The sequence below is a fragment of the Tympanuchus pallidicinctus genome, unplaced genomic scaffold (assembly GCF_026119805.1).
Source record: "Tympanuchus pallidicinctus isolate F22 unplaced genomic scaffold, pur_lepc_1.0 scaffold5, whole genome shotgun sequence".
Lineage (NCBI taxonomy): Eukaryota > Metazoa > Chordata > Aves > Galliformes > Phasianidae > Tympanuchus > Tympanuchus pallidicinctus.
Genome location: NW_026294769.1, coordinates 24,914,028 through 24,934,795, shown reverse-complemented (window position 1 = coordinate 24,934,795; position 20,768 = coordinate 24,914,028). Strand labels below are relative to the sequence as shown.

General features: G+C 40.6%; 1 protein-coding gene across 1 annotated transcript in view; it reads left to right on the top strand.

Moving 5' to 3' along the window:
- The window catches only part of LDLRAD4 (low density lipoprotein receptor class A domain containing 4), a 271,366-nt gene that overhangs the window by 126,922 nt on the left and 123,676 nt on the right, over positions 1-20,768 (top strand). Inside the window, exon 4 of the mRNA XM_052704089.1 lies at positions 3,139-3,279. Within this exon, the coding sequence (XP_052560049.1) occupies positions 3,139-3,279 (141 nt within the window). The remainder of the gene's footprint in view (positions 1-3,138; positions 3,280-20,768) is intronic.

Below are 20,768 nucleotides of genomic sequence, written 5' to 3'. Positions count from 1 at the left end.
GGTCAGCAACATGGTGGCATGGCTTGAGATGGAGCACTTTGTAATCAGCAAAGGATTCCCGTGGTATAGAGAGCAACCATACAGTTCCTGTGGGGGCATCAGCAGAGGTCTGACAACTCTTTTTCTCTTTCTTTCACTTTGATAATGGTGATATTCATGTCACAAGGAAGAAGCAAGTAGTTGTGGAATAGTGAATCCAAATTTCAATTAAGTTTATATCTGGAAAAAATAAAAAATAAAAAAAAATAAAGCTTGAATCACAAATTCTTTCCTCTGGTTAGTCCTCTTACAGTAATGTTAGTTAAAATACAGCACTTTAACAGAGCTACTAAAAATTTAATGCTTCGCGTGTTCTGTTGTCTGAAGACTGTATAAACTGGTGGCAAATAGAGACTCAGAGTTCTTAACTTTAGTTTCTTTTGAGTCGACATCTTGCTTGAGCATTTTATATCAGTGATGAGGGGAATGTGGAAGGCTTTATGCTAGGGCTCAACATGAAGGCACAGTAAAGAATTAAAAAATGCAGCCAAAGTGACATGCCACGTGTTCTGACTTCAAGCACTATGGTGTCTGGTACTTCTCTTTCAAACAGAAGCAGCGTGTCTGTTGCTACTCTAATTTTAAGAACATCTCAGCAATTTATGGTGATTTTCACTGCCTTTTCTGGTGTGCCCATTTAAAATGTCTGCAAAGTTTGAACCCTTTCATGTTAGCTTTTCTAATCTTCCAAAACAGCTTTATACTTTCCTTGCTCCAGTTTCTTACTTTGTGAGTTTGCAAAAATGAGTCCTAAGTGTGGTAATCGTCAGATTGTATTGAGAGGGATCTTTTCTGTCGCCTTTGCAAAAGTAAATGTTAATAGCCTTCTTAGTTTCTTGGGTTTCAAAGGCTTACTCTCTTTGGTCAGGGCCTTAAATGGCTTTTTCAGTTCTTTGTCATGGCTCAAGAGGATGAGGAATGTGGAAAAATACTTTGTATAATAGTTGACTCTATAATTTAAATACTTCATCAATCCTGAGGACTTTACTTAGGAAAGTACTTACTGATTTTTAAGTGCAGTTTGACCAAGTGCATTGCAAATACATATTCTAAGTGCACAGGAAATGCTTGTGTTTCTTATGCAGCATATTACAGCTTTTATTTGTATTCTTAAGTAGCATTTTAACATGTTGCACATGCTGCAGCATATTTTACTGCAGCAACTTCTTGTTGGTATGCATACCAAGATGTCATTGATACTTGAGATGTGAAGTTTTCAGAGAGAGGCCTGTGAATCACTCTTAGTTACAAAGCAAATATGCTACGAAAAATGATTTCATTCCCCTTCCCAATTTATTTCTCCCACCCCACAGTGATTGCCATGCTTATGTTGCACATCAGATACAAGTGTGCAGATGTCCTCCCTCAGTAAACTGTTTTAGGGTCTTAGAGTTACAGCTCCTGTCTTCACAGTTCAGAGCAAGTCCAATCCTTGTGCTGTTAAGATTAATGGGAGCTCTTCTGTTGGAGCTGCTGAAGATGAACAAATGTTGAAGATAAAAATCATCTCTCTTAAGCAGAATCAGCCAGCCCAAACTGCAGTGCTGGGGAAGCCTAGATTTCAGGGAATTGTACTACTTTAAATAAAGGGCTTGTGAGTGTTTCTTGGTTTTAGTTCCATCTACTTTGCCATTGCTTCAGAATGACAATTGCCAGAATTTGTCAACATGCTAAAGGTGTAATCACTGAACTATAATTTGTCTAGATATAATGTGTCTTCTGTGTCAGTAGTGTATTTATCTTTGGAACAAGCCTAGTGAAAAAGCCTTTTATAATGGTATTTATATTTCTGTGAATAATTCTTAATTGTATCTCAAATGCTTACTATTAAGCTTTGTTTCCAGAGGTGACATTTAAATATCAGTTTAGCTGAAGGGCAATGGAATTTTAATTATCGACCAAGTAGACAATCTCAGTACATAATGCCATGTTTAAATACTGAGCTATTACCATTTCAGACTGAGGACAAGTAAGTCAGACTGAAGCCTTGACTGACTGGGCTTAGAAAGTTAAAGAAAAGCATGGAGCATGAGTAGGCACTAGGCTCTAATTTGTATGACAAGTGGTGGAACTTCCTGAATCTTTATCAGTAAACCGGAGGCCAAGGATGGCAGTTGTCCATCTTGGTCACCAGGAGCAGGTAAGTGTGTAGCTCTCAAGTCAACATAAAAATGGAGTGGGAGGTGAGACCACCTTGTGGTGGTCTTTTAAGAGACAGGGATCAGCCCAGTGTGATTAGTTAGGCAGCCTAAGTCCTTTTGCACAAAAGTAAAAAGGGAGAGAAGTTAAGAATGAGCTTGAAGTAATGATGTTTTTGCTTAAATACCTGGTCTCAGAGGAGTTTTTCCTTGTGACTGAACCATATTTAGCAAATCATTCATTTGTTTTCAATGAATGAAACATAAAGGAATACAGTGAGCCTGTATATAGCATCCAGATGCTTTATAGAGGTTTTAGAGTTTCCTTCTAAAAAAAAAAAAAAAGCAAACTGAAATGTGGGAGCTCAGTGTGCAGGCAGTGAGTGCTTGACTGTAATTAGCTGGGAGACTGGCAGATTGGCTTTGGGAAGGTAGTTAAGGAATAATTGTCTGTGTCTGGACAGGACTGTTGCTGGTTACAAACTGCTTTACAGCTGGTGCTGTTTACATTGGGCAAGGCTTTTTATTTTTTTAATAACATGGGACAGTGAATATATTTATTCACAGTGCTATCTTGCCCCACATACATAAACTGCTACACAAATGTAGGTGAGAAAACAGTCTGTGTTGTAAGTAACTGAACTGTAAGCAATGTGAACTAGAAAAATCTTTTGTCTTTCTTAGAATAAGTAGAATTTTCAAAATGGCAAATCTGGTTTATTAGTGGATTGATTCTAGTGATCTAAAATTTATCACATATAGTCAGACATCATTCATACTTGCAGTGCTTACAAATACTGCATTATTTCCTTTGGTGATGAAGTGTGAAAGACCCATCCGCCAAGATAGCATCTATGTGAAAAATACCAATTGCTTTTAATATCAGTCATTCTAGGTAGTGAAGAAGATAAACAATAATTTCCTCATCAATTTTTGTTTTGATTTCCTTTTTACCTTTCAGAGTGCAAATTCACCTGCGCCAGTGGTAAATGCTTGTATCTTGGTTCATTGATTTGTAACCAACAGAATGACTGTGGGGATAACAGTGATGAAGAGAACTGTCTGCTTGTAACAGAGCATCCACCTCCAGGCATCTTTAGCTGTGAGTACTTGCTCTTCATGTGCATCTGTGTATGTATGTGGAACATGTCTGTTACCTCAAAAATCAGTGTCTTCAGAAACCTGGTCTGCTGTATCATGTCTAGGGGAGCTGAAACAGAGCACTGAACCAGCAGTGCTGTCTAACATGCTTTCTGTGGGTGTCTGAATCTGGAAAGTTGAGGTCATGTGAAGGGAAGTGGAGGAGTTTGTGCTGCAGGAAATGAGGTTGCAATTGTATGAACTGTAAGTGGTTTCTGAGAAAGAAAGCATAATATTTTGAACAATTAAAAAAATGCTTTCCAATTTTGTTCCATTTCTGAAAAATGTTTTGTGCTTTGTGTATGTGATAGTCTTCACATGCTATTGAGACTATTAAGAAAGTTGTTTCAGTCATTGTATATATTTTATTAGTGCAGAAATCAGCACTAATTGGTAGGTCGCTGAGCTTTGGAGGTATGTATTTAAATAGCCTTACTTGCTATTCTGTTGTGCCTGTGCATCTCAGAGAGAGCGACAGAATTCCTCTCTTAGTACTTTGCCCTTGCTGATGGACAACAAAATCAAATTTTGATTTTTTTTTTTTTTTTTTTAATATTTTTTGGCAACTACTTTTTGCAACTATTTTTAAACTGCAATTCAGCTTTCTGAATAGAGGAGTTTTCCAATAATGATTCTGGTCTACAGGTGCAAGAGAAGTGCTGTTACTGTGATTTCCTGTCGTATGTCAGGGTACTGTATTACCTCAATATTTGCTTTTAAAAAGATTGAAACTGTTCTTGCAGAAATGCTTTACTTAATGCAAGGATAGCGGAAACGAGCATTGCATATATTAGGAGGATGACAATTTGTCACATGCTCGCTAAACCATTTCCTTTCTGATAGGATTGACAGTTGTTTGCCACAGATCAGTAGGTCCCTCCACTGGTCAGTGTCTGATGGAGAAAGCAGTGTATGGAATGAGGTGTCTAGCAGTGCTTGCCATTGGTGTTGTTCTGCCAGTAATGACAGCTCTCGGAAAGCTGTTTGAGCTCTAGTTGTGACTGGCTAAGGAATATCTGTGTTAATTATGTTGCTGTTAATAGTAGAAATTACAAGCAGTGTGTATCTGTAATTTTTGCACTGAACGCATGCAATATTAAACGTGATATAATCACAGGAGTTAATTGATAATAGAAAACTGACAGGTGTTGGATGCATTCCCTTCCCTTTCTTCATTCTAACCTCCAATTTAACATGTTTTTAAGTGACTAATCTTGTACTTTTGCTGTGATATCAAACGTTTTAAAATAGTAATGCTGTACATGTGCATTTATGTTATTTCATTTTATTTTGCTTCGGTTTTGGTTTTTATAATGGAAGTCATACGAAGACACTCAGGTCCAGATCAGAATGTCACATGTACTTCCCATTAATTTAGGATAACTTTTGGCTTTTGAGTTTTCAATTGCCTCATACTTGGTGCATGCAAAAAGTGGGATTTTCTGACCGAAATACAGCAGCTTCTCCATTAGAATCATAGAATCACAGAATCATAGAATGGCCTGGGTTGAAAAGGACCACAATGATCATCTGATTTCAAGCCTCTGCTGTGTGCAGGGTCGCCAATCACCAGACCACGCTGCCCAGAGCTACATCCAGCCTGGCCTTGAATGCCTCTAGGGATGGGGCATCCACAACCTCCTTGGGCCCCCTTGTTTCTGAGTTTGACCAACAGGAGCTTGGAAAATCACTGTGGTACAGGTGGAGGGAAGGACTGGGTATAGTGTTGGAAACAAGCTGCGGCTGGGGCACTGTCTTGTTGCATATTTTGTATGTACAAGCTTGGTGATATTGCAGGCATGAGACGTAATTGCTCTGGGTATGAGCATTTATTTCCTTACTTGGTGGTGTTAATACAGCCAGCACTGTATGCTGTTGTGCAGCCTTGTGGTGCTGTTGGTGTGTGTGTGGATGCACTGCAGGCACCAAGGGGTGACAGGGACACCCTGTGAGTGGGTGGATCCTCAGTGGGATCCAAGCGGTCCCTTTGATTTCCTGTAGCCTTGTGGATTGAGTCATTGTTCAGTAGCCCACAAAGGCTTTAGAGTCTTCAAATCATTACTTGTTTGGTCCTGGATTGGTAGACTTCCCGATCTCCCTAAAATTACCTCTCCCCTGGGGTGTTTGAGCAGTTCACTGCCCCGAGGAAGAAAGGCAGGCCTGAAAGGCAGCCATGCGGGAAGCTAGCTGGTGCTCTCTGTGCCTCAGGAAGATGAAGTTTACCCACACCAAACCGGACAGAATTTGTCTCTTCAGCAGCAGTTGGCTGCTTCACAGGAGCTGAGGTTGGTGTGGTCTGCTTCTTTCATGTCAGCCTTTTATGCGTGACAAGATGGCTACCATGCAGACTGCTCAGTTACTCTCTGATACACTTAGAAAATAAAAAATACCAAGTTCTTTCATTTGAATTGTTTCCCCAGGTCTGTCAGTTTGTTGATTTCATCTGACTCCTTATACAGTAAGTTGTACAGAGCGATGGTTCTGCTCCCCAGTGCTGAGTGAAGTTGAATGATTACATAAACAGTCATGTTGTCTAATAGTTTTGTAACAACAGGGCAAATTAGAAGCTTGAAGAGGAAAATTTCATTTATTGGTAGGAGCATCCTGAAGTATGTAACTTCTTGCTTTCCTTGTGGCAGAAAGGGTGGTTGGTTATTTGTTGTACTTTTGGATCTCAATAATGACTGTATTTTTTCACGGCAGTAGGGACTGTGTGACACGTGCTGCTAAATGAAGGGACTTCTGTACTAAATTAAATGCAACAAATAGTAAAACAGTGGGCCTAAAGATGAACCGAACAGAAAACAAGATCAAAGCAAAGCAGAAAAATGCTACTGCTCTGAACAGTATTTAAAAGAAATGAGGATTAATGATATTTATTATGTTCTCTCTATTAAATAGGCTGTTAAATTGTAGCAGTTGTTGTCAATTGGTAATAGGAAAGAACATCACTAGGAATGTGGCAGGCAGCTGTACTGGCCTATTCAGGCCTTGAAAAAGAAACAGAATAGTTGTTAAGTGTGGTCCCCAGGCCTTAAAGGGATGACGTTTTGAATTATGAAACTTTTCCATGCTTTTGTCAATGATTTTAATGGCTATCTCTGCCACAGTGTACCGGAATACACATGCTAGAAATTTCCTAGCTGATGATTGCCTTCCAGTGCAGAAATATGTACGTCAGGTGGCCTCTACTTAGTGACAAGAAGGTAGGTAACATAGCACTGTAAAAAGGAAATAATTACAACCAGGAGGAAAAAAAAAGGAAAAAAAAGATTTTTAAGTGCTAATTTCTAGGCCAGTTAGTGTTACATGTTGGTGTATTCTTGCATCTTCTTGCACACGGTTCTTGAATGGGCAGGAAACTGTTGAAAGGAGCAGTGTGTATGCTGGTCTGCATCCGAGCAAGATTGCCTGTTGTCTATTGGAACTACTGTGGTCTTTACCCAGAGTGGTTGGCATTAGTGTGTTTTTGCTTTCCCTGGACTTTTTTTTTTTTTTTTTTTTTCTTTTTTTCCCAAAGAATCTCTTTCTCCCACTGCATACAGACCTTCTGTCCTGTAGAAGCAATGTTAATCTCATTTCATGGTAACATGTAGACTGCCTCCAAACGATGTCTAAATAAACTTTCATGGGGAAGCCCTGCTTCAGCTTATTTCAGCACTATGCCCATGTTAGTGGTAACTTGTATTTCCTGGCTACTGAAGCATTTCTCATTTGTGTTCCTGCCAGCAGTCAAATCCAGCATGTCCTGTTGCAACTTGTTTGGTTTAGTTACGTTGCATGAGCAATAGCATAGACAGATACTTTTTGTGGGTGCCTGCTCCCTGGATCTTATGATTACAGCAGATGCAGTGGCTGAGCGTTAAGGCAGAGATTAATCCCATAGGCTGAGCGTTCATATTGCCTTGCTCTTCTCATCTGTCTCTGTGTGGAGGCTGTTAATGCAGTCTTTCTGAATGTTGCTGAACTTAGTAAGGTGCAGTTACACAAAGTGAAACAAATCCTGTATTTCTGCAGCCTTTGTTTTTATTCACTCTCCTCTCCTGACTAGTAGATAAAGTTTCCTTATGGTGCTGCATTTGAGGTTTGGTTCTGTAAGGCACCGAAGGATTCAAGGTCTCTATTAGCTCATGTTGGTTAGAAACTGGTTTCAAACAACACAAGTTGCCATCCAGCAGGTGTTGATTGTTCAAAAGGCATGCAATGGCATCAGAGCTGAATGTGTCAGGGTAGGTGAGGACACTCAGAGAGAACTCTTTGTTTTACTGCGGGTAGCCTCTTTCCAAGGAGCCCCTGCCAGCTCCTGGAAGGCCCATTTCTTGTTTTTATTTCTCTCAACCGTAAATATGTATTGATCGAGGTGGCTAGTCTTGAATTCTGTTACGAGGCTGAGTGCATTAAGTGCATGACACTGTGATTGGAAAAATGCAGCTCACTGTAGAATTTTAAACGTTGGAAAGACTTGGCCTTCTGGGCGGCTTGCAGCTGCATATGATCTGCAGAATTTGGGCTCTGATGAATAGGAACGATGTGCGTGTTTCCAGCAGGACACAGTTCATTTCTTAGAGCGTTTCCCTTTGTTTCAGAACAAATGATCAGCCTGCCTTGTCCTGCTAGAAGTAAATTAGATTTGGAAATGGGAGCTGTAGTCTGTTTGTTAGTCTGCAGAATTGAAGTCCCTCTAATTGAGCGGCATTGCAGTTTTTAGGGATGGTGGAGATCTGGGTTCGTTGTTCAGCAGAAAACAGCGCAGGAAGACTTTGCTGTGATCTGCCGGTGCTCATGGGCATGCTGAACACAAATATTGACACGTATGAACATTTGGAGAACAATTAAAAAGGGAAACAAATCCTTCTCGTCAAGTGAAAATGACGTCTGCATCAAATCTGAAGTTGTCGGCGTTGATGGAGGCGATGCGCCAGGGCTGTTTTGGCAGAGCAGGGCTTGCAGTGGGAGTTCATTTTCCTCGGCGAGGTAAAAAAGGAGCCGCACCGCAGCTCTCTGGCTCTCCCTTTCAGCACCCCTCCTACTGCTGTCAGCTCTGAGCTTTGTAGGATCTGCGGGGGGCTGGAGCACGAGTCTGTTTGAAAAACAAAAAGCTCAATCAAAGGAAAATATTTTGTTTAAGGAGACCTTTGGCATCCCCCTCTGACTGTGACACCGAATTCGCGCAGATAAAAACAACCGCTTAGATTTACATTTTGATTGTGCTTCTGCTTTCATGTGTGCCGGGCTGTCCCACTTCAGGTGAAATTTATCCATTTCTTTAAATATTTAGCAGTCTAGCGTTGATGTTAATGAAAGTCTGGCACTGCTATTTTGAGAATTGCAACAATGATAGTAATTTTCAGTGTCAGATTACTGCTTCTCAGAGGAAAAGGGAGATGGGAGGAGGGAAGAGAGAAAAAAATTGTTTCGGTTCTAATAGAGTTTGTCATCAGCCTGGCTGTGCCAGACAGATGGATCATGAATACTGTCTAGACGCTCTCTGCCTGAGTGGAGCTGTGGTCTCTAAGGACAAGCAACGAGACGCCGGCTTAAGTGACTGGGGAAAGTCAGGACACACCGCCTCTAATCAGATGGCAATCAATGCGGGCCTGCCTTACGGCTGGCAGCGGGGCCTGCTCCCCACCGCAGCTCCGTGCTGGTTTCAGCTGAAGCTCCTCTATCTGTGGGCTTCGGAGAGGAAGGAGAGCTGCGGTGTTATGGCACTATTGATTTCAGCTCTGTGTGCCCTGGCACTGTGCAGAGATTCTGTTTGGATACAAAGCCCAGGCAGAGCTGGTGGCTGGTAGAGCCGTAGAGCGTGTGTGTGGGGGGGACTTCACAGTCATTGCATTGATCTGCTGGCTACATGGCACACCTGGAAGCATTCTGCTGCTGCCTTTCCCTGGATGTGGCCCTCATGACTCCCCATGGCCCAAATGGGTAAGGGTAGGGCACACGGGGCTGCCTGTGCTGTGTGGCCAAAGGGAGACCGTGTGCCATTAAGGCACTGCTGCCACTGCCACTTTCCCTTTTTCTGTCTCTAAGGACGGTTAATGATAAGCAAGCAAAAATCTTCTGATGTAGCTGGAGTGATAAGTATTTTTTGACTGGTGAAATACAACAGAAAATTAATGCACATGGTGACTCATTTAAAAAGCAAAGGGTCCTCTGGGTTTTGTGGCACAGAGTAAGTGGCAACATTCTAGATTTTACATCTGTGTGTAAAACCGAATCTCAGACAGATAACTTGTTATTTAGAATATCCAGTTTGCTTTCAGCCTACTGAAATGCTGCTTTCATTCTTAAAGTGCTTTAAATTGGTCCTGTTCTTGAAAAAAGGGAAGCGTAAAGGTGTATTCTTTGTTTTTTCTTACGCTGGCATTTTGTATGTACTTTTAAAAATACGGTATTTCCTGGCATTTAGTGTAAGCAGTGAAGTAGGCTGCAAATCTCATCCTGAATTCTGTAATAAAACTTCAGAGGAACTTGGTAATGCTGGAGTGTACCCGTTTTTCTCCTGGAGCATTATGCTGTTAGCAGTTCGGACAAGCCAGACATGCATATGTGGCTGGCAACAACCCTGAAATATGCCAATACGACATCAGGTATTTGTATCTACTTACAAGCAGGGCTGAATGTGGCTCTTGGTGAGGAATTTCCATGTCACTGTTTCCAGCTGAACATTAATCATATTTGTACAGTTAATGAGATAAGAAAAAAAAGCTCAGTGTCATGCAGATTCAAGTGTGGGAATTCCAAGAGCTCTGAAATGCTGTATTATTCATTTGTGAGCTATGTAAGTCAGTTGTATCAGCTTTAATCAAAAAGATCTAGAAACAAAACTTGTTAGAACTGTTTCTGTTTGTTCTTCATACGCGTTTCATTCATCCCTCCTTCAATTCCTGATAGCTTTTAGGAAACGTCATGTAGTAGGAAACATTTCAATTTAGTAAGATCATGTCTAATAATTCTTTTTTTCTTCTTGTCTCCATTTTCTGCTACTGATTTCTTACAGATGCAAAAGTGAATTTTATATTCTCAAAGCACAGTGTATTAAAATCTTGATTCCAAGATTGACTTTCATGTGTCTGAGAGGATGCCTAAATTTCAAGTTGGCAAACTCAGAGGAATAATGCCGTGCATCAGCACAGTACGGCTTTCCATGTTATGGATATGCTTGGCTCTGCAGGAGACAGAAGCTCCTTGCAGACCAGTATGAAGTAGGCAGATGGACCCTTGCATACTTTGAGAGCACCTTTTGTCAAACTCCTCTCTCTGTGACAAGTGTGTAGTAGCAGAAAAGTTCCACAAATACAGACTTAAGTATAAAGTACAGAAACCACAGCACAGTATCATGGCAAAAGCACAATTGTTCACCCACCCAAGAGTGAAAGGGAACAAATTGTGTGTCAGTTATTGTCAGACGATATTTCATGCACAACTGATAGGTGTTCAGACACCACATCAGAAATCATATAGAATGGCACCAAGCAACTTCTGTTGATTTTGTTTCCAGTTCACGTTAGTAAGTATTGTCCCTTGCTCCACTTCCTCCCTGTACACTGGCATTGGCAGTGGTCATGCTGTACACTGCACTTGGAGCTGCCTGGCTAAACCTCTCTAAGTTTTAAATGCAGTTATGAAGTCTTCCTGCATGAATTTTAAAGCCATCATTTTCTCTTTTGCTCATTCAGATCTGTTAGCACTGGTAACTGCACAGTAGGAAGACTGCATTTGTGCTGTTTGCACTTGGCTAATACCGATGCCTAGAGGAGCATTGCAAACTGTTTCTTCTGTATAGCATTGGAAGCTGTTCCCGTGCTTAGCTAGTGGTTAGCACAGTGTCCCTGTGCAGATGTTTGTGCAGCCATGGAAGAGTTGGGTTGGAGTCCTGATCTGCTTCTGATTAACCCTGAGAAACTTCTACTTGGTTTCAGCCAGTGTTACGTCTTCAGTTCTGTTCTCAGCTCAACTCTGTGTGCCAGCACGAAGTGGAGGGCGGTACAGCCACGAATGGGAGTGCTGCATTCAGTGGTGGTGTATCCTTGACTGGCTTAAGGTCTCCGTGAAACTGCAGGGTTAGTAAAGGCCTTAATCTTTGTCTTGCTAAACCACTTAAAGGTATGCCTGAAGATAGTTGCCTGAATACAAGGGACTTTGGGAATTAAGAGCTGTTCGTTGCTCTCCCCTGTCTCTCTCATTCTGAAAACCTCTGTCCAAAGTATTTGTCCCTTTTTTTTCCAGAGAAATGTAGCAGAAGAATGAAGCATCAGAATTGAGAAGAGGGTGTCTCTCAATGAGCATTACTGGATTTATGTTTGTTTGAAAGGAGCTCATGCTAGCGGAAAGTATTATACCATTTTTTCTCAGTAGCAAAGTCTAGTTTGGCTTAAAACAAGGGCTTACTGGAGTCATACTAGCTAGTTAAATGTGTTCCTAGGAACAGCTGTCTTGGGTCAGATCAAAGGCTCAGCCAGCTCAGTATTGAATCTGGCACTGACCACTCTCGCAGATGCAAAGTGGAAGAGTGTAAGTAAATTAGCCAAGCAGTTATGCTTTTCCCAGTAAACGTGGCTCCTTGGAGGAATGCTGTGTGCTCCACAGGAAGAGCACAGAATTTCTGTCCTTTGAAAAGTGATTTTGTAGTGGTTTTTTTTTATTATTAGTATTATTTTTTTATTTTGTGGAGCTTTTATATTTGGTCAGGATCTGTACTCTGATGGCTTCATACTCAAGACCAACTTCATCTAATAATGAAAGTAGGCTTAAATTTGACCTGGATGCCTAAGAAGTAAGATGCACACATAGAACCTTCTGCATGTAAAAGACACGGTTGTCAACCTGCCTGTGTAGCACGCAGGTGTCAGATGCTGTGGGTGTATGTGTGCATACAGTACAGCAGGCATGCCCTCAGTTCTGTTCAATTCGCATGCGTGTCTTATGTAACATAGGCTAGGTAGCACTAAGATTAATAGCAGCAGCAACATGAAGAGGCTGCAGCTCTGCTCCTTCGAAAGAGTTATTTGGGATTTCTTTCTTGGTTTAAAAATACTAATTCCCTTAATTACAGGTTTCAGATTAAAATTAAGGTTAAAATGTTTTTCATATTCTATTTAAACCATAAATGAGAAGGTTGACCAACTATTAATGTGAAGACACTGTAAGGAGCTAAAGGAAAACAGGTCAGGAGAGAGAGCTGTTAAATTACTTGCTTTCTGTATGCGTTAAGATGATTTTTTTTCTAACATAACACAATCTGTGAGGCTAGAGAGAGTTGTACGTAACACGGCTTTAGTCCAACTGTACACGATAAGATCACAGCTTTACTTACCTTGGCAGCAATATTGCAGTACCGGTAGCTTCCTCTTCCCTTCTCACATTTCTCCCTGCTCTTCTCTTCTGTTTCAGCATTGCTGTGTAATAGGTTCACAGGAGTAAGACAGATTAAGATCCTGGGGGGTATAGAGATAATAATGATGCACCATGTGAGTACTGAGTCTGGCACCTAGTAGCACCTTGATAGAAATAGAAAGCTGTGATCACAGTATTAAAATATGCTAACAAGCTGAAGGAACTAATGGGCTGCATTTTTACAGTGCAGATGTTCATCCGGCACTTGTGCTGAATGCAATAACAAATGTGTGGGGGCTGCTGGTGATATTATTGTGTTCTTGGCAGCACAGTTTTCCTAAACAATCTTTCTTTTATATTTTACCAAGATTTAGAATGTTCTTTTTTTGTGCTGTAAGATAAAGAGTGTGTGTGTGTAGACAAATTGGTATGATTAGGGCTGGTTGGGCTATGGTTCTATTTATTTGAATAGGAGATCCTGTAAGAATGTGTGAGTTATTGTCTGTGGGATTGTCAGTTCTCAGATAGTTGCTGTTCCACATCTGCAGCTAATGATCAGGTAGTTTTCTCTTGTTTCTCAAACCCAGCTCATTGGGCAAGGTTAAACTGTATTCTTTGAGGAAATGTGGACCCAGAGTATGATTTAACAGTGATCTCCTTGGGATTTCTGGAGGAGAGTCTGTATCCTCCTGGAGGGCAGTCACCCTGGCATACATGGCATACATGGCACTCCTGCACCTCAGTCTGGCTGCCTCTGCCATGCTCCCTCCTTCATTTACTCATTCTCCTCATTCGTGTTCAATGCTTTGCAGCTAATACCAAGAATAACACTGTGGTGTTGAAGAACCTTTCAATAAGAAATGATCCTGATGTCTTTCCAGTAGATTCAGATATTCCTCAAGAAATTACTGTTCCTACCGCTCAAAAATTTTCTAGACAATGGCTGGAATCGTTATGTTGCAGACTTGCTCTTTTATTTTTCTCCATGACAAAGAAATGCTGGCTCATTTGTTTTAATTACCAGGATGAAAGGTGTATGTGGCTGTTGTTTGTAATTAGCTGTAGCTCTCATTGTGAATACCTGCCACTTTTGATAGGCTGTTACAATACAGGTGATCAGTCAACTGGCCGTGAGTATTTGTTGCTGGCTATGTTCCTCCTGCAAATGCAGTTGCTTTGGTATAAAACACAAGTCTATTACATAGCATACATGGAAAAAATAAATTCTCTTGTTGCTAGAAAAACTAGAGGAAGGACTGGAATGATAAAAGAATGGAGGAATTGGTGATCAGTGAATAGGTCTTGCCAGAAAATTCAAGTTTTCTTGGCATTTCTGCCATGCAATCCTGAGTAAATCATTATTCTTTTCCTTCCTTAGTTTATTTATAAAATGGAGATACTATATTCATCTACTTTGCAGAAGTAACAAAAGACAAAAATGTTATGTGATTGAAACAACATGCAAAGAGATGTTAAACAGTAACATCAGTAAAACAGGTATTGTACTGGAAGAAATACAATGATAAGCTGACAGTAAGAATTAAAAAAACATTTAGAAAAGATGTGCTTTGTGTTGTTTGTTGGCACTACCACACAATGTCTCCAATGCTCCATAATGTACCAGTGTATTTAGAGACTTACATGTAATTTTTCACTTGTATGTCAACATTTAAGGGTGAGGAAATGGATATGCTAAATAGACTCTAAGTAGGTACATAAAAATCCATTTGCATTAAAATGTGACTTTTTTGATGAAGAATGAATGAAGAACAGGCGTAAGTTTCATCAGTCAACTGTAATTCTAAAATTGTGGCAGCGTATCTTAAAAAATGATGAATGTGGTGTAATGATATTTGGCTGTGTGGTTGAAGTTAGTGACGTCTGAAGAGGTATACTGGAAAGATTTAATCAAATGAGGTCGGTAGTGAGCAGAATAATGGATGAAGTTCCATCTCGATTAATGCAAAGTAATTCATAACGGGGGGCAAAGTATGTGCTATTAATGCAGTTTATTGGATCCTAATTAATTGTGTAATTTAAGGAAAGGGACCTAAGTATCACTGTGACGGGCTGAATTAAGACCTCTTTAGAGAATATAGTTGTGGTCAGATAAAATATTCTGAATCGATAAAAGCAGGATGTGAAATGTTACGGTGTTGTTATACAGATCAACGTTCCACCTTTCTCTGGAATGCTGTGTTCAATTGTTGCAGCACAGGAGCATGCTCCAGATGTAAAAAGCATAGGAAACAAGCAGAAAGAAGTTGTGAACAAACTCTGATATGATGGAAACCGGAAAGTCTGAAACCGTTTACTTTTGAGTGCCAGTAAATCGTGGGGAAATAAAGAAGTACACAGAGCTATGAGTGATGCACAGAAGGTAGGTTAGCAACTTGGTTGTGTACTAAGATTAAAAGATCACGCGGTGCATTTCAAAGCTGATTTTAAAAAGTAATAGTTTTGTCATAGAATCATGGAATGATTTGGGTTGAAGAAACCTTTAAGATCATTTAGTTCCAACTCCCTGCTATAGGCAGGGACACCTTACTCTATGCAGGTTGCTCAAAGTCTCATCCAGCCTGGCTTCCAGAGAGGGGGCATCCACAGCGTCTCTTCATAATTTTTGAGACCGCAGATCTTACTGCTATGTCTTGTTCTGGAGGCAAGAATTCAACAATATTTAAAGAGAGAAAGTCTCTGAACACTCAGTCCACTTGTAGCCATGTAATATTATTTAGGAAATGTGTTAGGCTGAGGTTTCAGGCTTTAAACTGGTACCTTGTATGTTACTGTAAGATCAGTCTGAGAACTTGAGCACGAGACATTTCTTCAGTGTTGTAGAGAGCTGAATGTCCTCATCCATGAGAACAGTGTGTAAGCTCCCATGTGTGATGCGAACCTCTATGAGTTACTTTGAATGGTGCTTGTGTGCAGCTGTCATCAAAGTCCTGCAGTGCAGCTTCCTCGACTAAAAAATAATCACATGCATTGCATGCAAGCCTTCCATCATACCTTACAAAGCAGAAATCTGGTCCGCCTTATGTTTCTCTTTCATGGGAAGAGGATAGCAGGCTGTGCTGGCACATCAGCTTAGCAGTGAGAACTGTGATATCTCTGCCAGCCAGAGCTGGATAGTGTATTGCACAGCACCACTGGCCCTGGGAGGGGTGGCCAGCAGCCCAGGGGAGCAAGCTGATGGGAAATGTGCTGGGAATGACAGAGGAAGCCAGTTTGAGCAAGTTTCCTGCAGCCCTTCTGTATATGAGGCTCCTGTAGGTGATCAGCCAGACCTTCAGGAAAATCTGCTCTTTAAACGTAACGTACTGAACTCTGTGTAATTGTTCAACATTAGTGGACAAGATGTGAAGAACTTCTCTTCTTGTAGCAGGTGATAACAGTGTCTTTACTTATTGCAACACAAAGTATCTGTTAATTAAGACTTTGAGGGAGAAATGTGTGTAGGCTGTGAACATGCAGAGTGATGCAGAGAGGTGGGGAACAGATGTGTGGTCATCTCTGCACCAGCCAGCTATTACTCAGATACCATCCATGTGCTAATTAGCTGCTGGAATGTTGAACAACACTGGAACTTGTGTGATTAATTGAACAGTGTCCTGCATTGGGTTTTCACACTTGTCTTTATCTCCACATTGTACCATAACTAACATGCTTCAATTAACATTGTTTTGAAAGTGAGGACTCTAGAACTTTCTCATTACAAAAGATTAATTTCTTGGTGTGGATTACTGTAACTGTTGTGCCATCAGCTTTTTGTTCCCTTCAAGAGATGGCATTGGGTTAACACTGCAGGCGAAACCTGACTCATCCCTTTTGCTTCCTGTCATGCTGATGAATGCAAACAGAGCCTTGTCAACTTAAAGCTTTCCACCCTGGATGATTCTCACTTTATCTCTTTCAGTTAAGAATCAGCAATGAGTGGCCAATTTCTGAATTGTTATCACTGAGTTGAGATGCATGGTAGTATTAACTGTATGATGAATTCCTCCTTACAGAACTGTGGCAGTTTGTCTGGAGCTCATATTTTACTATTTTATATTTAACAATGTAAATGCAAGTATTAGTGTTCCCATTTGTTGTACTTCCTAAAAGTAGATGCACATGCACACACATACATATGCTAGAACCTTATTTTTTTTTCAAAGTCCAGATCTGTGGCATATTGCAGCCCCTGCCCACCCTTGTAGGAGCAGGCAGAAATAGCAGAAGTACTGTTGCCAGACTGTAGTTCTAAGTTACCTGCTATTATGCTCTGTGTTGTGCTCTGGGTAAAAGGAACATCTGGAAATCAGAAAGGGTGACTCCGGTTTTGCTGCCAGAATGTAAAAGCAGAAATGATCTTCCTCTGATCCAGTTTCTGCATTTGTAAAATGTTTCTCACGCTTTCCTGAAACAGCTTTCTCCTCTATCCGTATTAAAAAGCTTGCGAATTAGAAGAGTGTTTTTATCTTCCAGGTAGCTGGGGAAATACTCCCTCTTTCCCTCCCTTCCTCTTCTCCCTCTGCTTATCTTCTCTCCCCACAGAATGCTAAAACATTGTTTTTCCTCCACAGTAGAGAGGTGTGTTTTACAGAATACAGATTAGGTTTGTTGGCTAGCAAAATAAATAAGTAAAGCAAAACGAGGCATATCTTTCAAGTACAAACGGGGCTTTAGAGATCTCTGTTGGGAAACCTAATTTCTACATGAGCACAACTGTTTCTGCATATTGCCTGGAACACTTCAGTTGGATATTTGGCCACACTTTCTATTATGGATTCTATAAAGACATCATTTGTCAAGTTAATAACTGTGTACAAAAATGTTTATACATAATAAAGATTTCAGAGATCTTTGAATGGCACCCATGGACACAACGTTTTGCAGTACTTTGTAATATACTGAGCTTGATTAGATGATGATAATAATTAGTTTTTCTTCTCCCCTGTTCTGCAGGGCTAGCTGAACCTCTGCTCTCTGAACCATATCAATTAGATTTCTTTTTTTTTTTTTTAATTCCGGTCTCTATAGCAAGAAAGCTGAAGTATTATTTCAAGACCTTTTGTGCAGAGGGTGTTTTTCATGACTGTGATGTTCTCTAACTTAAAAAGAGCAATAATAGACTTTACATCACATTCTACCTATGTGGATAAATGGTTATTATAGGAAATGTATATATTTCAGATAAACAGAAACTAAACTACAGGCTGCGTAAGCTCTCCATAGAAATTATTTAATAATATTGTGCATATGCCATATTCAAAAGATGTGTTTCTTCCTGTTCTCCATGGCAGTTAAGTCACTTAAATATGAGCTAGACATGCAAATACCTTTCTATACATGACTATAGGAGCTACTTAAGCTAAGGATTTAAGTAGACTGAATTTAATTATCCTCATTGCAGGACTAATACACAAGGGAAAAATGCCGTAAGATTTTGTAATAGCGACAAGTGGTCAAGACATTACATTTATGCTTTGCTAGTTTTACCAGCTGTGTCTCATTCCATTATTCATACGTACATACGTACAGATGCACACCTCTCTTCTGATTAATTATACTTGTCAACCAGTGGAGGAAAAACCAACAGCTCCAGAGGTGATTTTCCAGAGAAAATCTGATTTCAGAGTGGGGCTGACAACTGCTAGAAGTCTGCAGATGTGATGCAGACCTTTCTGAGGTTTAATAGCGTTCACCACGTGAATCTGAAAAAGAAGTGCAGAATTTGGCATTTTCTTAGTGATCAGCTTATCTCTTTAAAGAAAAAGAAAAGGAACATACTTGTTTTCTGCCTCATGTTGTACATGAAGGGGAGAAGAAGGAAGATACAGGTGTTGTGTCTTGAAAACCAGAATTTTTAAATGTTGCCAATAAATCATAGGATCATAGAATCATAGAATCATAGAATGGCTTGGGTTGGAAGGGAGCCCAAGGATCATCAAGTTCCAACCCCTCTGCCTTAGGCAGGGCCACCAATCTCCAGATCCTGATACTAGACCAGGTTGCCCAAGACTCCATCCAGTCTGGTCTTGAACGTCTCCAGGGATGGAGCATCCACCACCCTCTCTGGATAGCCTGTTCCAGCACCTCACCACTCTATAAATAAAGAGGTATAGGTGAAGATGCCGCATAACTTGTATTCCTGTTTATCATAAAATATAAAATAATTAACAAAAACACAACAAAACAAATGAAACCAGACAAAATTGTATTCCACACAACACAATATTTTCACAGTTTCCACCACAAATAGTATGTTACTCTGCAGTACTTTACAGTATTCTGAGAGCTTACTGGCCATAAACACTGAGAAAAGTAATTGAAATGAGAAAGCTATAAAAACAAGTGGTTTTTATACAATACAGTGCAGTGTTATTACTTTTTTTTCTTGCATTAGTAGAGGGCTAGGATAGAAAATGATCTTTTAAATATGTTTGGATAGAAGTAGTGTCAAGCATTTAACCCTTTCAGTTGCAGATATATTTCTTTTGCGTGTGACTGAATCACTCAACCTACTGAAGGGATGAGTCCTGATCTCTGAGTCTTACCACTAGTCTTTAGATCTTGTCAAATGCTATTTAAGTTTTACAAGAAAATGGGAAGCAAGGCAAGCTCTTGACTTAGCATCCTCCACTTGATTCCCTCACAAGACTTGCTGGGCCTCTTGGCCCTTGGCAGTCACACCACATTGAAGATAGGCTTTAATAAGTCATGCTGAGTTTCATGGAGTAGAAGCCCTCAGCTTCACTGTGTAAAAACACAATACTCCCATTTCTTGCACCAGTGTATTTTAAGACAGCTTTTCGTTTGTTACATTACATATTCACAATGTACATGGCCTGGAGCAGGTATTTTTGGCTGACCTTGAAAGACTTGAAACTTCAACGCTGGAATGTTAAACTGGTGGCAATCCTGAGGAAATGCAGCTGGGCCTTTTAGGTGTGTCCATGAAGGATGGAGTAACACAGAAGGCCAGTGTTAGTTTGAGGGAGAACAGATCAAGTTAGATTTGGTAGAGAGACTGTAAGATGGATAACTTGCGGTAGGCAGAGCAAGGCTGCCTGGCCAGTCAGCCAGTGGGAAGAGAGCTGGAGGTGTGGCAGACGGTGGGAAGAAAAGGTTGCTGTATTTCTCAAAGCCATCACCCTTGTGTGGCTATCACTATCTGAAATTTGCTGTGTGCACCCGTGTTCCCAGCTGCCCATTCTTATGACTGTCTTGAAGCTGCTTTATTATTAACTGCCTGGGATTTCTGGTTCTTAGAATTTCTGCGGTGTTCATAAAACGTCACCATCAGCCAGGAAAGTTTGTTGTGCTCAGTCTACAACCAGCCACTCTGTGTATGCATTACTAGCAAGAATGGTGTTCCAGGTGGAGTACCACAGATCCACATTTATTCCATTCTACGGCATTCTGAGCACCTGATTGTGCTAAGTTTGCACAAAGAAAACAAGGAGCAATAATCTGTTGTTCAGCAATTGGGAAATTGAATGGTACTGGATTAGAGTCATAATTGCTCATATAAGGTGACTCAGCTCAGGTTAGGGATGACAGTAAACCTCATTCTTATAAAGTATCATTGCTTTCATGCCTAAATTAGGCAGTCATTAGAAGATCTCTAGCTGGAGTTGTTTACAGGGTTGGATGGGAAGAACCTTGCACTGCAGTGATGTGCATTGTGAACTGAGTCCAAAGGAACTTCCTTGATTTAGCCATGCTGGATATCTATCTAATCATTCATCTTGTCCATTCCTTTCATAAGGACTAAATATAGAGAATATTCACAAATTAATAAAAGAAGAAAGGACTTTCATGTACTGAGTGTCTTTCACACCTCTGGCTGAGTAGAAGCTCCATGGCTCCAAGAGTGGTGAGCCCTGGAACGGGCTGCCCGGGGAGGTGGTGAGGTCACCATTGCGGGAGGTGTTAAGAGCTGTGTGGATGTGGCACTGAAAACATGGTTAGTGGGCATGGTGTGATGGGTTCCTGGTTGGATTAGATGCTCTCAGAGGTCTTCTCTGACCATAATGGTTCTTCAATTCAGTTACTTCAGCAAATGCAGCACAAAGGGTTATTACGTTACATTTTAGTTTAAAAAGAAACGGAGCATTAGAC